Here is a 13,870-nt window from a genome sequence, read left to right as displayed (position 1 = left end):
GGGCTGACTGCTGAGGTTGGGCACTTCGGGAAACAAGACAAAAATTCAACCAGCCATATACTTCTAGTACAGTCCTGGGAGGGACAAACAGACAGACCGTGTGCAGCAAAACATGTGACTGGGAACTGTACCAGAGTAGAGACCTGAGACTCCAAATGAGGGCCTCCTTGATGTGCTTGGCTGGCTTTGAACTTACTTTGGAGCCAAGGATGACCTTGAACTTCTGATCTTCCTGCCTCCATCTCCTGGGTCCTGGGATTAGAGGCATGGGCTAGCATACAGTGTATGTGGTACTTGGGGAGCGAATCCAGGGCCTTCTACATGCTAGGTAGGCCCAGTGCCAATTAAGTAGTATCTTTAGCCCCACATAGGAAGTTTTCTGCTCCTGCAGGCTGTCATGGTATAATCGTAGAAAACGAAGACAGTCTTTCCTACTATTATTTTTGAGCACGCGTATTTCAAATCAGTGTCTTTATGTTGCACTCTGTTGGAAGGTTTGAGTTTGTAAATGCTGCTTAGACAGCTGACTTTAGTTTCATTGAAAAAAAAAAACAACTGAATGTGTTTTCGTTTGGGATTAGGGCAGGATTTCTAGCAATTTCTGAAAATGTCTTAAACACACACCTGCTATTTTTGTACTGTGCATTGATGTGATGTATATTGACGACTTTTGGCCCTGATGGCTCTGAACAGTTACAATAATGTCCAACCCTGGAAAATGCTGACAGTGTCTTGTGTCTTACGGTGTCAAGTCTCTGGTCAGGATTAAATTTTGGAGACTGGGAAAGACCGATTCCTGTGGAAGCACGAGGACCTAAGTTCGAATGCCCAGCATTTTAAAAAAAAAGCTGAGTATAAAAGGCTGGTGTGGTGGTGTGCACCTTTAATCCCAGAGCACAAAGACAGAAGTGGGCAGATCTCTGTGAGTTCAAGGCCATCCTGGACTACATACTACATCCAGGTCAGTTATAGATACACAGTAAGACTCTGTTCTTTTCTTTAAAGCTAAGCAATACTATGAACATTTGCACCCCTTGCACTGAAGGGGCAAAGTATGAAGATTCCAGGAGTTTCCTGGCCAGCCAGCCTCTTTCCCAAATGGCAGACTTCCTGTTTAGTGAGTGACCCTTGAAAGGCAATAGAGCAGAGAGGGTTGAGAAAGATAGAAGAAGATACCCAGTGTTCTCTTCTGGTCTATGCAGTTGCATACTCATGACCGTGCCCACCCACACACTCACATGCACCACACACACACATACACACACACACACGCACACACGCACACACAGGCACACCCACATAAAGAGGCATAGGCACATATACAAAATTTTAATTTACTTGTGTAAAAGCAAGCTAAACATATTTTTTGCTTCAGTATAAACATTTTTTGTCTTTTTTTTTTTTTTGAGACAGGGTTTCTCTGTAGCTTTGGAGCCTGTCCTGGAACTAGCTCTTGTAGACCAGGTTGGTCTCGAACTCACAGAGATCTGCCTGCCTCTGTCTCCTGAGTGCTGGGATTATAGGTGTGCACCACCACCACCCAGCAACATATTTTTTGTCTTTAATAAATGGCAAAATTTCATACATATTAAATAATTATCTTAAGATGAATTTCTGTGTGGTTAACAGTAAATACTTAATTTGTGTGTTTATTTTCTAAACTTATCATGAAAAAATTTATTGGTCACAAAGGGGTTCTATGTAGAAAAAAATTTAAGAAACTTTGGCAAAGAAGATACAGAGGTGGATGGCAGTGTGTTAGGGACACGAGGTGGCAGTGTGTTGGGGACACGAGGTGGTGGTGTGTTAGGGACACGAGGTGGCAGTGTGTTGGGGACATGAGATGGCAGTGTGTTGGGGACACGAGGTGGCGGTGTGTTGGGGACACAAGGTGGCGGTGTGTTGGGGACACAAGGTGGCAGTGTGTTGGGGACGTGAGGTGGCGGTGTGTTGGGGACGTGGTGGTGTGTTAGGGACATGAGGTGGCAGTGTCTGAATGTTGGGGGGAGCTGAATCTTACTCTGCTCACAAGTTAACTCCATGCTACTTTTTGTTTTGTTTTTCAACAAGCTAGATCACCTCCTCCCTATGAGCACAAGTGGTCTATGTGTTGTTTTGAGTGATTAAGAGAAACTTTCAAACTGTCGTTTCATACGTTTGGACTTCCTAATGTCATATCTACTTTTCACAGAGATGTGAAAGATGGAGCCATGCTGACAGAATAAGATAAAAAAAAATTACCCGTAAGTCTGAGTCAGAGATGATCACTATTAACACTCACCCGTCTTTGCCTTGTGCCCTCCAGAGTAATTGCTTTATTTAAAACTTTTACTATAGCATCTTGGAAGCATATTCAACAGAGAGCAAATAACCCAGCTGGCCCAGCGCACCCTTTCAGCATCTACAACCAGTGTCTTCCTCCATTCTCTGGGTAGGTTTGAAAGCCATTAGCAGGTTTTCACTTTTTGATTTATTTTTGAGACTGGGCCTTACTTATTATATAACCCAGACTGGCCTATAAGTCCTTATCCCCTGCTTCAGCTCCTTGAGGACCACAGCCTGCTGTCATTACAGGGGAGCACTTCCACAGCCAAGCATATTACCTTTTAATCCAGACACTTACCCTGTTGTTTGATGTGTGTGTACATGTGTGCATGTGTGCATGCATTTGCATGTGCGTATGTGTACATGTGTTTGCGTGTGTGTGTGTGCATGTTCTTGTGAGTGTATATGTATGTGTGTGTGGAGGTCAGAGTTTACCCTGGTGTTGTTCCTTAGGTATCATCCATTTTATTCTTGAGACAGTCTTTTGCAGGAACCTGGGGCTCCCCCTTAGGTTAGTCTGGCTTGCCAGGCAGTCCCAGGGACCTTCCTGTCTCCACTCTTACCCTTGCCAGTGCTGGGGTTAGAAGTTCACGCCGCCACATGGTCTTTTTTAAAAAATAGATTCTGGGGGATTAAGCTCAGGTCTTCTTTACTGACCAATCCACCTCCTCAGCCTTGTTGCTTAATTTTTAAAATACTTTTTGTAATTTTTGTTGCTGCTATTTTGAGACAGGGTGTGGGTAGTCTGGAACTCCTACTAAGACTCAGATTCATAGAGATCCTCTTGCCTTTGCCACGTGAGCCTGGGATTGTAGACATGCTCCACCATACACAGCCTCCATTGTGACATTGCCATACACACAGATATGATGGACTTTAATCATAATTCTCCCCCATTGCACTTTATGATTTTGCTCTTATAATTAGGAAGGTTTGTCCTGTACTAACTTTGTTAGCTGCTTAGACCTTCTTCAGATGTTAAACTTTAACCCAAAGCATCGAATTGGACAGAACAACAACAACAAAAAAACCAATTCAAACCTAAAGGAGACTCAACAAAAACACCCAATTCTGTGCTTTCTTGGGGGAAACTCAGTGTGGAGGAGCAACCTTCCCAGGGCGGAGACACCTACCGCAGAGACGGCGCATGCAATAACGGACTCACCATGGTTGTCTCAGCAATGGAGCCAAAGCTGTTGATGAAGATGTTGCAGCTCACGTTCACAGGGGGACCTGCCAATCAAGAGAGAGTCCCACTGATAGGCTGCAGAGAAACTGGCTTCAAGGGTAGACCTCCCCACAGTGCCAAGGAGCCCCCTGCTTGTTATCCACCCCACCCCTAAGTGCCTGGGCTTCCCAGCTGGCATTTAGCATCTCTGCCAGACTAGACTCCCCAGCTTCCAGGTAAGGGGCAGGTACACCTCACAGGAGGCTGAGCCAAGCTGTACATTCATTAACAAAGGGTGATTCATCATCCTGCCATATGGTTGAAATCCCTTCCCCAGGCCCCATTGGTGCCTTCTAATTTGTGTCTGAGATATATTTATGGCTCCAACATTTGGAGGCCGTCTCAGGAATCGCAAGGAACAGCAAGTTCTTTGCCTTGAACTTGTGAACTGAGAATGAAGGGGCAATGATGGGAATTAGCAGGTGAGGGATCTGGAGGGAGCCTGACGGACAGTCCACAAGCCTTTGTTAAATACTTTGTGGACGGGAAGTAGAAAAAAACAAGATCTTCTGAGTAAATTGGGGGCATGGGGACCTAGGGAGAGGGTTAAAGGGGAGGGGAGAGGCAGGGAGGGGAGCAGAGAAAAATGTAGAGCTCAATAAAAATCAATTAAAAAAACCCCCCAATACTTAGTGGACAATTTTATTTTATTTTATTTTTTTTAGCTTTGCCATGTTCAGAAAAGAAGGGAAGGGAAGGAATGCCACTGCCTTGGTACTTGTTTCTGGGAGGATGGCTCTTCCTGGCTGAGACTGGGACCCTTCATGTCTCACTGTGAATGGCAGCAGTTACCACCTCCTGAGCTGCTTCAGTGAGATCTTAACTGCAATGATCTCACCATGCCCTCCCAACAGCTCCGTGAGAAGGCTGGTTGTCACCCGCTCTGGGCAGAGTAGGAAACTGAGGGTCAGTGATGCCAAATTATTCATTGATGGCCACACTGCCAGAGAATAATGGAGCTGGGGCTGCAGCTCCGATTTTTCTAATTCTTAAGAGTTATACCACAGGAAGCAGGTTGAGAGGGAGGAAGAAGCAGGGTCATGTAGCTAGGGGCAGAATCCAGAATCAGTGTGTGTGTGTGTGTGTGTGTGTGTGTGTGTGTATGCATGTGTGCCCGTGCATAGGCGGTCAGATGACAACTTTGGTCGCTGTTCCTTAGGTACCACCCACTTTGATTTTGGAGATAGGATACCTCACTTTTTTTTTCTTTTGCTACTTTTCTGTTGCTTTGATAAAACACCACGTCAAAAGCAACTTCGGAATGGAAGAGCTTATTTAGGCTCATGGTTCCAGTTGGGTAAGAGTTCAGCATGGCAGGGGGGCATGGCATCACGGGGCAAACATGGCAGCATGGCAACAGGAACAGAAAGCCAAGAGATTACATCTTTCACCTCAAGTATGAAACAGAGAGAGGGGAGAGAGAGGAGAGAGAGAGAGAGAGAGAGAGAGAGAGAGAGAGAGAGAGAGAGAGAGAGAGAAAGAGAGAGAGCGCGAGCTGGAAGTAGGGCAAGGCTGCACGCTCCCAGTGCACACTTCCTCCAGCAAGACTCAACCTCCTACACCGCTCCAAACAGCACCACCAACTGTGCCGAAGCCTATGGGGGACATTTCCCGTTCAAACCAGCACAGCTGGCCGGGCTAGCTGGTCAGCAAGCTCTGAGGACCCGCCTGTGTCTACCTCCTAGAGCTAGAATGATGGGACTGGTTTTCACCTGGGTGCTGGGGGTGCACTCGGGTCCTCTGGCTGACAAGGCAAGTACCAGTTTCGTTATCTGCCCAACTTTTTCCACCCCCTTTATGGCACAGGTCTTGTCCCGTAGCCCAGGCTGGTAGGGAACCACAGTGATCTCTGCCTCAGCCTTCTGAGTACTGGGATTTCTAGGTGTGTTCTATTATGCCTGGCAGAACCTAGAAGATTAAGCATGGGGTTTCCATATACACAAGCATGAAATAGCTAGAGAAAGGCATAGGACCATGACCAAAAGGGCTCAAAGGAGCAGACTCCAGTTGAGAAAGAGTCTGAAGACAAAGACAGGAAGACCTCCGAGAGGAGCTGACCTTGGTCTGACCTTGAAGGTGCTTAGGCCTTGGATAGGTCACAGACCTTGTGAAGGCCTCCAGGGATTATCTCTTGTTGATCCCAGGAGGTGCTGAGGCAGGAAGGGTATAAATGTCCACACTTGTCAAAGGAGCACAGCGGGTTTTAGGCCCTCACCTGGGCTCACTAGGTAGAAGGCAGTGGAGCCAGGACTTGAACCGAAGCTTACTGAGTGTGGAAAGAAGAGGGCAATAATAGCTTTATGTTCTCTGGTACCCAATCCATCATGTCTGTCTTCAAAAGGTGCCCCACAGCTTGCACACAACTTAGCTAAGATTCTCTTTCTCTCGGTAGGCTTGATGACTAGGAGGAAGTTTTCTCTTGGGGTGAGAATCCAGATTACCCCTCAAGGCAGTGAAGGTCAACCTCTGGGGTATACCCAGCCTCCCCTGCTCTTGAGGCACAGGACAGAGTCTTCCATTTTCTGAATCTCAGTCCCCCCGCAACAGTTTGGAAGGAAGGCTTGGCATTATTGTTATTATTATTATTATTAGTAGTTACCATCATTATCCTCCTCTTCCTCCTCTTCCTCTTCCTCCTCCTCCTTTTCCTTCTTTTTCGAAAGCAAATTTATTCAAAGGTGATCTAGAGAAATATTAAGGAAATCTCTATCTCAAATATCCACCTTCGAGGGCTCAGGGACTGTCAAGAACTTTTGGGGATACAAGGGGGTTAAAGTAAGGCAGTGGGTGGGTGAAGTATTTCTCATCAAAGGGCCTCTCTTCTTCTCCTTTTCCCTGATACCCAGTGCTGAGGATCGAACTCAGAATCTAGCCTATGCTAGGCAAGAACTCCACTGAGCTGCCCCCCACCCCACTTCTAGAAAGTCAGTCAGCCTCTGCTCTCCTGGGACATTTTTATTTCCTTTTCAGACGAACCAATTCATAAGAAGAAAAGGTAGGGTTGGGGGAGGCTTCCGAGAATGTCGTATGTGAAGGACAGACAGTTAAAGGGTAGGGGGGTGGTAAGGAAAGGGTCAGAGGACGGCCTGAACGATGCAGAAACTGGTGAGGGAAGCTGGGTGGCCTGTCTTAGCGCTAACGGTTTGGCACCCTCTCAGGGAAACTAGCCTATAGTCTGGATTGTGGACTAGTGGGGCTGGGATACTTTCCATCCCTTCACCAATTGGTTTCCAGACTTGTGTGCGGCTGAGGCCATCTGCAAAATTTCAATCGCAGAGCCCGTGACTTGTGGTGACCCACGCCTGTAGTCTTAACACCCAAGAGGCTGATGTAGGAAGGCCGGAAGACCAAGGTCAGCGTGGGCTCCAGAGTGAGTCTTCTGCCTCAAGACATCAAAACCAAACCAAAACAGAACAAAAATCGCAGGGCCCTTGGCTCAGCCCTTAGCAGTGACTCTCAGCACAAGGCCGATTGTCTAACAAGCCACCTGGGTGATCCGCATGTATAGTTAGCTTTGGGGGTTGCTCGGAAGGAACCCAGTGCCCTTGCCACTGGCTAACGGTGCGTATTGAAAGCATTGTTTGCCTGTGCTGGGTGAGAACCACTGTTAGGGTCACATAAACAGGCGCCTATTCCCCTCATTCAGTTAGCCCCAGATCCAGGTTTTTCTTTTGATTTAGCCTCGTATCATTTAGCTGCCCCAAAGAGTTACCGCTCATGCCTCGAGGTGATGCGCACAGGGCTGCGTGCATCCGGCACTGTGACTTCCATATCAATGAGATGCTGATGCATGAGTGTGAGAGGGCACCAGCCCAAAGGACCCCGTGGGAAGGCGTGGCTCATGGATATAAATCCGAAATTAAATTATCTTGAGAAAATTACAATCCAGTTGCCGTCGGCAGCAGGATAATGTATATATTTCATTAAATATTAAAGTTTAATTTTGCTTTTGTGTATGTGTTTGCATTGGGCTATGCCCCTGATCCCGGAAGCCACTGCAGCACACAGAGCCTTAGCTAAGGTAAACCCTCAGAAGAGCTGGGAAGGCCTGGTCCTTCTGCTTGCGTCCCTCTTTGGATGCTAAGTCAGGAGCTTAGGTCCAGGAAGGAATCTCTTGCGGGGAGGAGGGGCGAAGAGGTAGGAGGGGAATGTAGGTTTAACGAGTAGTCTTAGTGCTACTCACTTTTGTATTAGAGTATGAATTGACTTTGTGCTCCGCAGACCAATCGTCTGTAGTTCTTGGCCACCTCGGACTTCAGACTGGCCAGAAGCAGGTTGCTCATGTTGTACAGGTAAGCTGCTGAGGGATAACTGTTGAGATTTCGAACTGTGTGCGTGCCTGCGTGCGTGCGTGTGAGCGCGTGTGTAGGGAGCCTTTGGAGTCCGAGCTGCATGGTCATTTTAGGAATCCTGGAGTTTTCCTGGTCTTTGGGGAGTCTTCTATGGGTCTGAAGCAGGATAAGGAGAGGGCCTGGCATAGTAGGCTTACCTTACTGCTTTCGTCTTAAGGGGGAGGAGCAAAGTCCGACTCCTAGCTCCTGGCTGGGAGCTGCACGGGAGGTGACCTGTCTTCTAGCCAGGCATAGGCTGAAGGGGGAGCCATTTGGGAGTGGGAAGACGTCTAAGAGATTATGTAGTCCTGCAGATATGGGACTCGAGTATTCTAAGTGAGATTTTCAGAGGGGCACAGAGGTGCACATGCTCTAATCTCAGCATTCAGAAGGCTGAGGCAGAAGGATCTTGACTTTGAGTTTGGTTGGGCTACACAAGCTTATTGAGGGCTTTCTGTGTGTAAAGTATGATGGCATGCATAAAGAATAGCCCTTGAACCTTGGAGGTAACTCTTTGGAGCAGTATGACGCTAAATAAAAAGAAAAACGTGGACCGTGATATGGTGAAGTTCCGAAAGAGTCCACCAGGGGGCGTCATGGACTGAATTTCTAAAAAGAATCGGTTAGCTAGGGGCAGTTGGTGCAGCCAGGTGGCTAAGGTCCCTACTGTCCTCTGCCGAAATGGGTTTGGCTTAGCCAATGCTTACCTCAGGAGCTGTTATTTAGTATCAGCTTCAGAAATTTTTGACATAGAGCCTCAGACTTCAGTTCTGTCTTGGAGGACCTGACTAACGATGCAGTTTTCATTCCTTCCTGGATGCCCTGGGCAGGAGTGGACCTTGCAAGGGACTCAGATTTTCTATATTTTACTTACTTATTTATTTGGACAAAGAGAGGAGAGAAGGGGAAGGAGGAGGTTGGGTGTCTCTGACTGTTGCTCTAAACCTTGTCTTTGGAGACAGGGTCTCTCGTGGAACCCAGATCTCATCAGCTGGGTGCTTGGAGGCCAGCGATCCGCCTGTGTCTGTATTAGTGTAACAGTCATGTGTGGCCATGCCTGGCTTTTACATCTGTGTCAGAGATCTGAACTGTGGGTACTTTTAACTCACGGAACTGTCTCTCCAGCCTCCAAGTTTTTTATCTTTTTCTCATCTTCATCTTGTTCCACCCTTGCAGCGTATCTGCCTGTTGCCCCTCCAGACTTTTGAGATTTTAATTTGGGGAAGTACTTCAGCCAGCTGTACTACCAAGTGTCCTGGCCCTAGGAGCACCAAGGTGTCATTGGTGTAGGTAGGCCCAGCCCACTGTGAATGATGCCACCCTTTGGAAGGTAGTCTTGGGGTGTATAAGAAAGCAAACTGAGCAAGCCAGTAAGAAGCACTTCTCCACGGCCTCTGCATCAGTTTCTGTCTCCAGGTTCCATCTTGGAGTTCCTGCCCGACTGCCCTCAGTGATGGACTGCGAGGTGCAAGTATAAGCTAAACCAAATTTCTCTTCCCCCAAGAGGTTTTTTGCTTCTAGTTTTTAATCACAGCACCCGAAACCCCAAGAAACTAGTGCTAATGATGATGGAAGGGCAGTTGCGGACCAGTGAAGGAGCGGATGGGGAAACAAGGCTGGAAGGCGGGCCTGCGTACAACACCCCAGCCATCTCTCTCCCAGGCCACTTTCTGTCTGCAGAGACTGTGGGCAAAGCAGTCAGAGAACGTGGCGAATGGAATGGGGGCATGTGGAGGCAATGTAGGCAGGCGTTAGATAGCTGCTCCCAGCTGTCTAATCTGAGCCACAGGAGTGATGAGGAGAACAACCTGGAATGAAGACTGATCCTATGGCTGTTGGTTCTTGGGATCAGAACCCTGTAGGTTCTATCTGTGTGGAAGATCTGGGTGCACAGGGTCTCAAGAGGTTCTTAAAGCCACGCCTGCAAGATTCAAGTCGCTCAAGGCACAGCATTCAAAGGCACCAGAGCACACAGAGCCCCGATCTCCTCTTGTTATTGGTACTAAGATCCCAGTGGAACCATGGATGCAGAGAACTTTGTCCAACTGCCTGGACCAGCATTTGGCAGCAATGAACCCTGAACATGTTTTGTTTGAATTTACATGATCCAGGAATTAAGAATTTCTCGTAGGGTTCCGTTTGGGTCTTCTTGGACTATTGACTCATCTGACCACATGGGGCCCTCACTCCCACAGGAGACCTACAGGCTGGGGGTAAGGGGAGCCCTCTTCATTCACAGGAGACTGTGGCTTTTCCCCCACAGTCTCCACCTGGGGTGTCTGACCTTTGGCTGAGAAGACCCATCCTGAATGTGGGCAATCCCATGCCATGGGCTTCCATCCCAGCCCGAACAAAGAGGAGAAGGGCGGGTGAGTCTCATTTACATGAGGAAACTGCAGAATTGTCTGGAATTCCGTGGACGTCTTCTGCAAGTGCGTATGACTAGGAGGGCCTCATCTAGAACAAACAGAAGGGGAGCTCCTTGGGTCAAGGCCTAGATGGGCCTGCTCCTCACCCGTGTCTTCTTCTCAGGATTCCTAGTGGAAACCTAAAACCCCAAGAGTCATGCTAATGACTGCACACATAGCCAGGATTACCATGCAGAAATGTGAAATGTGAGGCCCAGATGAAGGGAGAGGCTTGACCCAGCTCACAGAGGAAGCCCGTGCTTCAGCCGAAACTTGACCCACTTTCCTTGTTTTACCGTCTGTGACACTAGACACAGTAAAATAGACCTTCGTTTACTTACTGACTCCCAGAAGCCAGAGGTGCTATTGAGCTGAATTCTCTGAGGATCTGTCTGAACTTGTTGGGAAAAGAGATTGCATCGATTAGCCATGTCTACCTTGGGTGGAGAAGGAAGTGCGGGCGGGGGTGGGGTGGGGTGGGGAGGAGGTGTCACAGCAGCATGTGTGTATCATGGGAGAACTTTTCCTGTGATTCTGAAAGGAACGTTTTCCTACCTTTAAAGTTGGGCCTGATCCTGGCATCATACCCAGAAGTCCTCCCCATGAGCTTATCTAGGAAGTCCGAGGGTGACATAGGCTTGGGTGCAGAGCGGGCAGCTTCGGCCTCCTTGGAAGCAGCAAGGCTAAGGGGAGAAAGAGAGAACACAGGTTGATGGTGGTTCTTCTCCATGCTCTGATCAGACCCCAGTCTTGCTCAGCGATGTAAGACCCCTGCAGTGCTCTGAGCTAGAGCTGGTCTTTAAGGCAGAAGGCTCAGGCCACACAGTTTATGCAGCCTCAGTGGAAGCCAGCCTGGAGCCTGGCAGACAGCCAGTGCCTGACAGGTTGAGAAGTCTTCGACTCCTCTCAGTGTCTGTGATCATGAGTCATCCCAGTTGTTGCTGGGTCTCCTTGGGAGAGGAGGCTGAGGGGTCGGGTCCGGATCTCCCTTGAGGAGAAGAGTCAGACTGGCTGACTCAGCTCTGCTGGGGGGGGGGGGTGGTACCTGCCCTCTCACAGGTGCGTGGGCAGTTAAAGGATCTCAGAGATAACCATTTCCTTTCAAGTTCTCAGGATCAGCTAGTGTAAACATAAGCAAATAGATAAATAAAAGTTGCTACAGTCAAATGCCTTTGGAAATACAAATTCAACCTGCTGACCTTTCGCAGTCTTATACCCTTATGCACAGGGATGCTTACATTACAAAACAAGTATTTTAGAAATCCACCATTAGAAACTGGAGGTGGTGTGTGCCTGGAACCCCAGAGCTCCAGAGGTGGAGGCAAGAGGATTGCTGTAAGTTTGAAGTCATCCTGTGCTACATAGCAAACACTATGCTGCCCCCCTCCCCGCAAATGTGACTTCCTTGAGAAGCCCACAACATGCTCATGGGTGTCTTTCTTTCTGAGTGCTTCTCTTTCTTTTAAGCCTGTGTTTAAAGTCTATACCAACATGTCTTCAATAACTCACATCACTGCTTACGAAAAGTGGGGGGTGGGGTGGACAAAGCTGAGGAAGGGTAGTGGAAGGTGCTACATAGGTTCCAGAGCTGATCAGTTAATCCTTGGGACCAGGAGTAGGGAGGCTGGAAATCAAGTGTCTGGTGATGTTCCAAGGTATTTCTGTCAGGCCTCTCTTCCCTAACAAGGCAGGTTAGTCACACCTAAACAAAGTCCCAAAGGTGCCCAGATTTCAACACGAGTCATGGTTGGAGGCATAAGGATTCAAAAGCAGTCACTTGGGTTTTCAGGCTTTGGGTCCCTAAGAGGCTGAAGTCTACAGCTACACTCAAATGGAGAGATCTGTGTGCTGCCCTGGCAGAGGCTTGTGGGTCTTCAAAGATGGAGGGAGCACAGAGGCAGAGGGAGGGGTGTGTGTGTGTGTGTGTGTACGTGTGTATGTGTGCACATGTGTGCCCTCCAAGGGTGGTCCATACTGAACTTGACTCATTCTTTGTTTGCCTTCTTTCTTGAACCCTTGTCTTCATTGCTGGGGACTGACCCCAGAGAAGAAGGTCTGTCTTTCTTTCTTTCTTTCTTTCTTTCTTTCTTTCTTTCTTTCTTTCTTTCTTTCTTTCTTTCTTTCTTTCCTTCCTTCCTTCCTTTCTTTTCTTCCTTCCGTCCTTCCTCTCTCTTTCTTCTTTTTTTCCTTTCTTCCTTCCTTCCTTCGTTCCTTCCTTCCTTCGTTCCTTCCTCTCTCTTCCTTTCTCTTTCTCTTTCTTTCTTTTTTCTTTCTTGCTTTTTCCTTCCTCCCCCTCTCTTTCTTTCCTTCTTGTGCACATGCATGTTGATCAGAGGAAATCTCATAGGAATATTTTTTTTGTTCAACATGTGGGTTCTGGGGATCGAACTAAGGCCATCACGCTTGACAGCAGGTGCCTTTACCAAGTGAACCACTTGCCAGTCCCAACTATTTGTTTTTGAAGCTGCATCTATGTTTATATCCAAGGGCAGAGATCACATAATTTTATTTATTACCTATTTGTTCTCTAATCCCCCAGGTGTCTACCCTGCTGTCTCAAACTTAATTGGTGCTCAGTGATTGCGTGGTGACTGAACAATAATTGAGACACCCATTAATTAATCAAATAAATATACCCGCTAATAGGAAGTGTTCGTAAATATTGATACATGGGTTAACAATTTAAAAATATAATTAGACTATTATACACAGTAATAAAAACACAGACACAGTCTGGTGTTTCTTAGGAGATTTGCAAGGCATGCTGGAATTTCCTAGACATCCTTGCTGAGGCTTTGAGGATGCCCTTTTCAGGTCTCAGGGAGCTGTACTGGGCTGACGAAGAACACTGTCATTGTTTGGATGTGGATTGTGGTGCAGCTGGGGTCCTCTGATGAGATGGGCTTCCGCATGGATTGATGGGGGTGTCACGTATCCCAAAGGAGGGTGTGTAACAGCTGTGCGCAGAGACTAGAGTGTGGATGTGGAGCAGATAATGTCACAGAGCTTACTGTGAGCAAACACGAGGGTGCCTGTATCTATGGCAGGTTAGGGCCATTTATAGTCACATGGGGTGCAATGTGTACAGTGATGGGTGAATACTGACAACTGTCGATGCATCTATTATACACGTTTGTTTTTCTATGCATTGTAACATATAATGTAGCAATAGCTCCCATTGGTGCTGCCTGTGCCATCCCAGGGAGAGGCAAGAACTGAGGGAGAGCAATGGAGAAACACTGCTTAGAGGCTTGCTCCCCATGGCTTGCTCAGTTTACTTTCTTATACACTCCAGGACCGCCTGCTCAGGGGTGGCACTGCCCATCGCCGGCTGGACCCTCCCATATCAATCGTTAATCAAGAAAATGTCCAATAGACTTGCTTATAGGCCAATCTGAGGGCGGCAATGCCTCGAGTGAGATTCTCGTCTATTGAGTGATTCTAGGTTGTGTCAAGTTAACAATGAAACCTAACCAGGATAGGACCACATCAGCCAGTACAATGGCAATTAGATGTAGAGGGGAACGCTTTGGGCACCGGTGTGGTGCTGCTTGCCAATGTCCACAGCCTGAGGTTGT

The 13,870-nt window shown here is 47.7% G+C and overlaps 1 protein-coding gene across 1 annotated transcript in view; it reads right to left on the bottom strand.

Annotated features, from left to right (window-relative positions):
* Positions 1–13,617, bottom strand: part of Glra1 (glycine receptor alpha 1) — a 57,836-nt gene extending 44,219 nt beyond the window's left edge. The window contains exons 1-3 of the mRNA XM_087909582.1: positions 13,571–13,617; positions 10,848–10,975; positions 3,491–3,558 (exon numbers count right to left, since the gene is read on the bottom strand). Coding sequence (XP_087765708.1) covers positions 3,491–3,558; positions 10,848–10,975; positions 13,571–13,617 — 243 coding nt within the window. The remainder of the gene's footprint in view (positions 1–3,490; positions 3,559–10,847; positions 10,976–13,570) is intronic.
* Positions 13,618–13,870: the final 253 nt, after the last annotated feature.

The sequence above is a fragment of the Myodes glareolus genome, chromosome 9, assembly GCF_982192425.1.
Source record: "Myodes glareolus chromosome 9, mMyoGla1.1, whole genome shotgun sequence".
NCBI classification, from domain to species: domain Eukaryota; kingdom Metazoa; phylum Chordata; class Mammalia; order Rodentia; family Cricetidae; genus Myodes; species Myodes glareolus.
The sequence above is the reverse complement of the archived record's forward strand: the minus strand, read 5'-3'. Positions and strand labels throughout refer to the sequence as shown.